The sequence below is a fragment of the Scleropages formosus genome, chromosome 6 (genome assembly GCF_900964775.1).
Source record: "Scleropages formosus chromosome 6, fSclFor1.1, whole genome shotgun sequence".
Lineage (NCBI taxonomy): Eukaryota > Metazoa > Chordata > Actinopteri > Osteoglossiformes > Osteoglossidae > Scleropages > Scleropages formosus.
In genome coordinates, this window is record NC_041811.1 from 35376119 (window position 1) to 35386321 (window position 10203).

Sequence of the window (10203 nt, forward strand, 5' to 3'; positions counted from 1 at the left end):
AACGATAATATGCGATAAAAGCGTCTTTTACTGTGTTGTTCACTACGGATTTTCTGATTTACATTTAAACCTGTAAAAAATTGTTTCTTCTGTTTTTCTGTTTTATAAATTCATTATTTGTTCCTCCGAATTAATGTTTATTTTTCAGCTGTCAGTAATAATAAGATGAAAATAATACAAACAATGTGATAAATAATTGATGCGCTTTGCCATTTGGTCATTAATTCAATATGTATCCAGTTGTCTTGACTTTGAACTGAATTCAGTCCATCACTGATACACTTTTAATAATCATCAGTGTGTTATAAAATGAAGAAAAGCAGTGTGCGGAAGGGCTGTATGAACATGTCCAGAAGGGTGGAAAAGAGACACATTTGTAGCACTGAGCTGCGGAGGTAAAAATGACTCTAAGAGATCCGCTCTTGTATTAATGGCACATTATGATACACCTCATACATACTGTGGGCTACATTCATAAACTGCCTATCCATTCCTCCTTTGAGCGTTAACTAACAGCTCTTTTCCTCCTCCGCTACGTACAGGTGATGAGACACAATGCGATGTCCGCTGTTAAAGGTGTTCCGTCCACTCGCTGCCCTCTCTCTGACCTCTGACCTCTGCCGTCTCCTAGGCAACGCTGCCCCGTCCTCACGGTCCTGCCCCCGTCCAGTCAAGAGGTGTCCGGTAAGAACAAGGCCACGCTGACGTGTCTGGCCAACAAGGGCTTCCCCTCCGACTGGAAGCTGGAGTGGACGGTGGACGGCAGGACCAAGCCTGGGGACGCGAGCCGCGGACTCCTGGACAAGGACGGCAAGTACAGCTGGAGCAGCACGCTGACCCTCCCTGCGGACGAGTGGACGAAGGCGGGCACGGTGGTCTGCAAGGCCACTCAGGGCTCCCAGACTCCAGTTCTGGAGACGATGAAGAGAGCCGACTGCCCCGTGTAGATGGGCGTCTCATTACTGTGTTTTTACTCTGTGCTCTACTCCACTCTTACTGTTTTCGTAACTAGTAACATAGAGGTTAATAATGTGCTTTGCTCCACTATATATGTGAGACCCTTTACCTTGAGCTTCTCAGTATTATCCAGTGTGTCCTCTGCTCCTGTTCTGTATTAGATTATTGGTGTGTTACACTGTGTGATCTTGTGCTTGAGTGACGTCTGAAATGCAGCTGAGAATAATAAACGTTTATTGAATCAAATACGCAGTTGTTGTTTCCCTTATTAATACATATTGTGTCACATGAGTGCGGTGGCGCAGTGGGTTGGACCGCAGTCCTGCTCTCCGGTGGGTCTGGGGTTTGAGTCCCGCTTGGGGTTCCTTGCGGCGGACTGGCGTCCCGTCCTGGGTGTGTCCCCTCCCCCTCCGGCCTTACGCCCTGTGTTGCCGGGTAGGCTCCGGTTCCCCGTGACCCCGTATGGGACAAGCGGTTCTGAAAATGTGTGTGTGTGTGTGTCACATGAACTGTAATTTAAGTGTTCATTTCAAATGATGAGCACAGTCCTGTTCGCAAAGAAGGCATAGAAAGTACAGCGTAATTTATTAATTCAATGAAAATTTATATTTAAATAAAAGTAAGCGAAATAAAAATCATTCTGTCATTTATACACTTTGTCTTCCTTGAAGGAAAATGTTTCATTATTTAACGAATGATGTATATCAAACAGAAACAGTTTGCCTGTTACCATAATGACACACACACACACACACACACACCCCACACAAACACGGACACGACTGCCATTGTCATAATAAATTCTGTTTATCATCTACAATAATATATGCAGATTTTTACATACATTTACAGTCAGTTTCTATTTGTGTTTCCTTTACACAAACAATAAAACTAGTTGCAATAAGTGTGTGTTCAGTGTGAGAGACAGCAGCTCCCTGTGACCCCACACTGACAGGGAAGGAGAATCCCTAAATCATGGGGACTCACACACATGTGAAAAGATCATGAAAACATAATGGTTTCTTGAACGTTTGGTCTTGAGCGTCTCTTTAACTCTTCAAAAAAGTGTTCAGACAAGTGCTGCATAACCTACGTTTAGTGTTTCTGTTCTATGAGCGGAAAGGAAAATACTGCACTGATTGTCCCTTCCTGCTCTAACTACTGTAACAACTGTGAGCTGAAGAACAAAGAGTTTTACGTGAACTACATCATGCTCTGTGCTGCACAGACACACACAGAAATGGAAGTACAAGTTGACTCAAACTCCATGTAAAGGGTCAGATGATTCTTTCTGGTGTCTCTTGATTTACCGTAAGCCCCCACCTCACAGCAGCCCCCTGGGGACGGGGGCACATTTGCCTGCTCTATTCTGGGAGCAGCAGAAGCGTCCTGCCCATGCAAATGTCAGTTTCAGCCCAACGGTTCTTGGTGCGGTTTCACTGCCTGAAAGACCCTGCGCTGAGGCAGGTGTGTGTTGTGTGTGTGTGTGTGTGTGTGTGTGTGGTGTGTGTGTGTGTGCATGTGTTGTGGATGTGTGTGTGTGTGTCTGTGTGTGTGTGTTGTGTGTGTATCTGTGTGTGTGTGTGTGTGTGTGTGTGTGTGTTGTGGGGGGGGGAGATATCAGTCATTATCAGCAGAAAAAGAAATGGAATCAAGTTAGATGATGATTAAGTTTTCTTCTCACTGGTTCAACAGCACTTATTATCAGTGCTATTGGTTTAGAAGTTGTACAATTTCCTGAGAGTCCAGTAACAACAATAGGAATCATTCACAGAAATTATTTACAGTGTTTTTCACAGTAAAGTACATTATGATTTCCTCTTCATTCTGTGTCTGTGGTTAAACTTCTGGTGTCTTCTGTTAGTTACAGCAGGCCTGTTTCCGAACAGTTTGGGGGCCTAAGAAATATTGTACTTTGGCCCCCAACCAGGGAATGAAAACTTCGTAGAAGAAACCCTTCCCTTAATTTTGACCAGTAAAACATTTTAACAAAGAAAAGATAAAACAAGAGAAATGAATAGAGGTGGTTGCTAGTGTAGTGGTCAGAGTTGCTGCTTTTGGATGTAAAAGATGTAGGTTTAAATCCCACCTCCAGCTATTGTACCCTTGAGTGAGGTACTCGTCCTAAATTGTTCTGCTGAAATTACTGAGATGTGTCAAATAATAGAAAGTTATCTTAGAGAAAAAAAAGAGTTTTTGAACTTCTAAAAAAAGAAATGGATATAAGATTTTTTAAAAACTTTCACCAGAACCATGTACTGAACTGAGCATTTTTGTGAAAAATCAAACTTAAGACCGTGGTAATGGCCAACAAATGCATAAGTAGAACTGCTACCAGGTATGTACAAGACTTGATCATTCACTTCACCCCAACCAGACTGCTACGCTCTTCCACATCTGCCCACTTGCTGCTCCCGCGTACGAAAGGTAAAGCACGGAGGTTCTCGCTTCTGGCTCAGTTGTGGTTTAACGACCTCCCCCTGTCACTCAGAACTGCTGAATCTCTGTCCAAATTTAAAAAAAAAAAAAAAAAATTCTGTAACTTTCAGATGAAGCCCCGGATAAACCTTATGCGGCTCCTCCTGTGTTATAACGTAAATGTTTATATATCTCAAAAAAAAAAAAAAAGTTATTGGAAAGGTGATTCGGAATCATGGATACTTAGATAAAGTTGTATGCACCTACTTGTGTGATGAACATTGGTTCATATGGTGGAAAGAAACAAACAAACTGTACTTACAATCATGCGTCTGCATCTAAGTGTCTTGTTTTCTCCTAATGTAATGAACACACTGTATTTTCTATGAGATGTACATTGCTTCAGCAAAAAGTGTCTGCTGAATAAATAAATGTAAATGTAAAGGGGGCACGGTGGGTTGGACCACAGTCTTGCTCTCCGGTGGGTCTGGGGTTTGAGTCCCACTTGGGGTGCCTTGCGACGGACTGGCGTCCTGTCCTGGGTGTGTCCCCTCCCCCTCTGGTCTTCTGCCCTGTGTTACCGGGTAGGCTCCGGTTTCCCGCGATCCCGTATGGGACAAGCGGTTCAGAAAATGTGTGTGTGTGTGTGTGGGTGTGTGTGTGTGTGTGTGTGTGTGTGTGTGTGTGTGTGTGTGTGTGTAAATGTAAAGTCACTGGTGTCCCCAGCGGCTTTGGACTCCAAAGGAACCGTTTATTCCACTTATGGCAGGAAATGGCCCTGAATTTGAGACAGTTTTCAGTTCAGTGTAAAATGCGGACTTTTGAGTTTGGATTTTGCACTTTCTGTATTTTTACCATTATATATACACACACACACAGACACTTTCTGAACCGCTCATCCTATACAGGGTCACAGGGAACTGGAGCCTAACCCAGCAACACAGGGCATAAGGCTGGAGGGGGAGGGGACACACCCAGAACGGGACGCCAGTCTGTCACAAGGCACCCCAAGAGGGTCTCGAACCCCAGACCTACTGGAGAGCAGGACCCAGTCCAACCCACTGTGCCACCGCACCCCCTCAGTATATATATATATATTTTATATTAAAATAATGTGCATTTGTCACCTCTGTGTCCATTTGGAACCTGAATGTGACTCTCAAAGTGAAGTGAAATACATCTCCTCTACGAGTGGACTGTACTCAATGTAGAGTACAGATGAAAACATAATTTCAATTTACTGAAGAATAATAAACTACAAACAGCTATATATATGTTACACTCCAGTGAAGCTGGTAGTGAGTTTATTGTTTTATCTGTTCTTGTAGAGTCACCATTAAATTGTGACACTGACCATCACAGTAACAGAAATCAAAATAAACACATTTGTTATTGTCAAGCGGAACTGAGGCCGCAGGGAAGGCTGGACCCAAGCAATGGATCGTTTGTCAGGAACCCAGAAGTCAAGCGAGTTCTCGTTGTCTTGGACGGGCAAGGATTCGGTCAACCGACGGTCAGAGTGGGAGCGAAAATCCGTAGACGAAGTCAGGGGGTGAGGCGAAGGTCAAAGGCCAGGAAACGAAGACAGGAACCATGGACAAAGGAGACTGGGATAATGGCACAAAGGGGGACAGTTGTCTCAATGTGATTCTGCAAGTGCAAAGGGCCTGAGGAGGGTCTTTTAAAGTCGGGTGCTCTGATTGTCATCAGGTGCTTCATTGGCATCCGGTGCTGTTGATCGCGGTGCGGGTGTGAACGTGACAGTTATATTTATATATTACGTATATCCAATAGATTTATTTTCTCATTTCTTTATTATTTTACAACTGTACAGGAATATTGAGAGAGGAAATTAAACTTCAAGGCCATTGTTTCTGTTCCTTCAGGTCAAAAAGGTAAGCATCTGTGTGTGGCTTGTAGTGTAGTAGTAAAACTTATTGCTTTTGGACCCAAAGGTTGCAGGTTTGAATCTCCCTTTCAGCTTTTATACCCTAAAAAAACTAACTCTAAACTGCTCTAGTAAAACAACCTAACTGTATAAATGGATGAATGATTGTAAGTTTATTTGGAGAAAAGTGTCAGATGAACAAATAAATACTAGATAAGTCTTAGGGTGAGGAGCAATTTTAATATTCAGTTCATTGTAAAGTCTCTTATCCAAATGGACAAATGTCCTTGGACAAAAAATCCAGTGAAATGAAGCCTAATGACGATAAGTTTATTAATTTATTAATTCCTTTATACACTCTTTTACATGTATTCTTTTATTTCCTTCCCATATTTAAAATGAATAATAACAAAGCTTACAGTCATGTATTTTCATGGATTGTTTTTTTGGAAACACAAGAGTAGAATTGCAAATGTAAGATGGAGCAAAGGCACACTGGACTGCAGTCACGTTTACTGAACAACCAGGAAAGGGAAGAGACAGGATAGGTTTTTGGAGAATAAGACACAAATAGGGACGCAGACAAGGACAGGGTCGTTGCGGTGGGTGTGGTAAGAGCTGGGTTCTGGTTTACATCCTAATAAACTGTCAACTTGGTGAGATTCTGCAGCCTTTGTGGATTCGTCCCACTCCTATAAAGACCAATGATGTAACACAGGTGTGTTGTATTTTATCATCTGAACTAGAGCAGGACCTCAGGTGATCACTTGGAGTTCATGGGTACATCAACCATGACACTTATTACCAGAAAAATGTTCTGGATCGTTCCAGCTAAGTAAATAGAAAAGCTGGTTTTGGATTCAAAAGATGCAGGTTTAGTACTTTCGGAAAAATTTGAGAGGGGGGCGCAGTAGGTTTGACCGGGTGCTGCAGTCAGGTAGGTTGCGGGTTCGAGTCCTCCTTGAGGTGCCTTGCAACGGACTGGCGTCCCATCCTGGGTGTGTTCCCTGCACCTTGTGTTGCCAGGTTAGGCTGCTGGTCGCTGCAACCCTGCTTGGGACAAGTGGTTTCAGACAGCGTGTGGGTAAAAACGAGGAAATAAACTTATTAGCTGCTCTGGAGAAAAGCACCATCTCAATAAATAAATGTCAAATTAATCTTAAGGACTGTCAAATTAATTCCTAATAGTCATTGAAGTTGATGTTTAAATGTAATAAATTTCATTGTGTGGTGATAGAGGAGAGTTAAAAGGAAGAGTTTGGTGCATCATGTGGAGAGCAACTGGAGAACTGTGCAGTGGATGGGAAGGAGGTTAGAAGAGCAGAGGAGAGGGAAGAGGGCAGGAGGGATTTCATGTTGTGGCAGAATGTGACACTATTAATATTGGGTATAAAATGAGCACGAAAGGCTCAGAGAATCATCACTTTGCACTGAACTTGTATATTTGGGGTTCTTTATATAATGATTAAGCATATTAGAAGGAAGTAAAATGATATTCTTAAGAAATATGGCTGGAAAATTATGAATTTTTCATGGCATCAGTTTTGTTAGAAACAGTCAGGTAAAGTACTTCTGTTGTATCAGTGTCTATAAACTGTGTGACATTATTTCCTTCCTCTTCAAGCCCAGCAGGGCAGTAACTGTACAGTGTGACTGAGGAGGTTATTTCAACTTGTCACATCATTATTACTCCTAAACTCCCCCTGTCCCAACTCTTCTGGAATTTTTTGCAGGAATCAATTTCAGAAAACAAAAGATTTTCTTCAAGAAACAATGCGACTGATTAGTAAAACATGAGATACCTTGTATTTATACTGTTTTTGTTTGAATATGATTCAAAGTAAATTTACAAATCACTCTCTTTGTTTTCATTGGCATTTTCCAAACTGTCCCAATATTTCTGGAACTGGGGATCAATATTACAATATTACAACATTAACCAGTGAATGGGGCTGAAAATGGAATCAAAAATATAATCTGTCCACATAAAAATAAGTAGTAATGATGTGTGAGATGAACATGTCAGGGTACTTGATTCCTATGGTGGACTGACAGCGGCTTATGACTTGAAACATATTACAAAAGAGTAAAACAAATTTTCTTAAGAAATGTGGCTGGAAATCTTGAAATTTTCATGACAACAATTTTGTTAGTAACGTTCAAATAACGCACTTTTGCTGGATAACTGTCTGCAAACTGTGACTTTGTTTTTCTCCCTTCTTCAAGCCCAGCAGTGCAGTAACTGTACAGTGTGACTGAGGAGGTTTTTGTACGGCTCTATAACCTGTGTGAACACATAGCTACTACTGATGTAGTGCCAACTGTGACAGTAATAATCTCCTGCATCTTCAGCCTGGACTCCACTGATGGTCAGAGTGAAGTCAGACCCAGATCCACTGCCACTGAATCGATCTGGAATCCCAGACCAACGGTTAGTAGCAAGATAGATGAGGAGTTTAGGAGCTTCTCCAGGTTTCTGTAGGTACCAGTGTAAATAGTTGTTGTTATACACAGCAGTACTGGTTTTACAGCTCATACTGACTGTCTGTCCTGGTTGAACAGCTTTCACTGCAGGACTCTGAGTCACAGTTATTTGTCCTTTGGAATCTGAAAGAAAATGTGTAAGAATAAACATATGACCACATTATTGTGTTTTTTAACATGAGTTCATAAATTGATTTTTTTTGCGAAATCCACACACAGTAAATATTTTGAAACATATCTTAATAATTTTGTTTTTAAAATTTACCTTGAATGCAGAACAGAAGTGTAAATGCAGAGATGAAGACACTGATAGAACTCATCATCGTTGTTTTGAGTTTTACATGAAGGACAGCTGTCAGTGATGAAGTGTCCAACTCTGAGGACTATAAACAGTCCCAGAGCACTGAAGCATGTGCTGCCCATGCAAAGTGCTTCTCTATGCAAATACATGTAAGACACACTGTGAGCCATGCAGTGATGAGCATTACCTTACAGTCCAGTAAAGTACCATGGTACTTGCAGTTATGTGATCAGTATGGTTTCCAGTTTTTCTAAATGTTGTCAAATCAAGTCATTTTCCAAAATTTGGGACAAGAGAATAGGAAAGGGACAGGACTGTCACTGAACCAAAACAGAGCTGGAATTTAAATGATATGTTTCTCTGTAAAAACACAAGAAAATTACAATGATAAAATATAATAAGTGCTTTAAAAAATGTCCAAGGGAAATAATATCTAAGGTTTCATTCCATACACCTGAAATTACACACACACACACACACACACATTTTCAGAACCGCTTGTCCCGTACGGGGTCACGGGGAACCGGAGCTTACCCGGCAACACAGGGCGTAAGGCCTGAGGGGGAAGGGGACACACCCAGGACGGGACGCCAGTCCGTCGCAAGGTACCCCAAGCAGGACTCGAACCCCAGACCCACCAGACAGCAGGACTGCTGTCCAACCCACTGCGCCACCGCACCCCCCCTGAAATTACAATATTGAGCAATAGAAAAATGTGATGACTTCTTTTTCTCTTTGGATTTTAACACTTATGATTTCTGCAAACAGCTGTGGGGAAGTGATTTTCATTCCTCCTTTTTCAAGGTGCATCTTACAGAGTTTCCCAGACACCAAAAGCTGAAGTCACTCTTTCGTTATTTGGTTCAGGACCCTTCCCAACAACACATTTGAGAATTGGAGAAGCACTTGTGATCCTGACGTGATTTGAACACACAACCTTCCGACCAAAGCCAGTAAAACATCTGTCCCACCAGAAGGTCAGACAGCTTGTACCCCGACTCTTTGCAAAAAGAACAGGCAGGCAGAGCACATCCTTCTACTGTCTCACCAGTAAGTGAAGTAACTTATGGTTATGTTTGTAAAAGTACAGGTTTGGAGAAATAACAGCAGGGGACTGAAAAGGGAGGTTGTATTGTTGGTCAAGGTATCAGGGTCTTGCTTAGAATGTAAGGGGTCATGGGTTCACATCCTGTCATTTATTGGTGTTTTATACACTTCTGCACAGTTGCACTATCTGTGTTCAACTCTCAGGTGAGGACATCTTGTCTCTACTTGTCCATATGGTCTGGATATTTGCTGGATGAGCGGAGAAGTTGACCTCCCAAGTCGTCTTCTTCAGTGACCACTTGTACCATCGAAGGGGAAAGAAGAAAACCATTCTGGCTGCATGTAGCAGAGGCCTTTCAAACCCCTGCTTCTCTCTTATTCTAAAACCAGTTAGTTGTCCTCTGGCTCCATCATGCGGTCTGAGCCTGGTAAGTGTCCCAAAGATGAGGAAAAGATCTTGCCTGGAACCTGCCCACAAGTAAGGTCATCCAACTGACCTGAATGAGCACCAGCCAGTAGTTCTGAGTTGATGTATCATGAAAACCCTTGACAGGCTGCTCCTTGGACACCTCAAAACCCCTGGTCAGCACTGCACTGGTCCCCCTCCAGTTTGCATAGCAGGACTACACTGGAGTGGAGGACACCATCATCTACCTGCTGAACAGAGCTTACTACCAGAAGTTCTCAGACAGCACAGAGATTTTTGGGTGCATCAGGGATGGGCAGGAGGACAGGGACAGGAACGTGGTGACAGACTTTTGTCAGTGATGCAAACTGAACCAGCTGTAGCTCAACACTGGACAGACTAAGGTGATGATGGTGGACTTCAGGAGGGTCAAGGGTTTGTTGTGCCTGGAAAGAACTGATGGTGGAGGTTGCACGGACACACATACAAGGACCTTGGGGTGAACCTGCACAGCAGTGATACTTCATGTCAGGATGCTCTTGATGGCACAGTTCCAGAAGCTGCTGAGGAAGGAGGGCAAAAGTCCAGCTCTTTTCACCCTTCCCCAGAAGTGGATATTACATTTTAGTTTTCCGACACATTGTGTTCCATTATTATCCTTTCAGAGATGAGCATTTCTAGTTTGCCTTTAAAGTCCCAGTT

At 42.6% G+C, this 10203-nt stretch overlaps 1 gene segment (V, D, J or C); it reads left to right on the top strand.

Moving 5' to 3' along the window:
- The first annotated feature begins 345 nt into the window (after window positions 1–345).
- On the top strand, window positions 346–1203 carry LOC114910749 (Ig lambda chain C region-like). The segment is given in 2 exon segments: window positions 346–395; window positions 632–1203. Coding segments are annotated over 2 exon segments (366 nt in total).
- Window positions 1204–10203: the final 9000 nt, after the last annotated feature.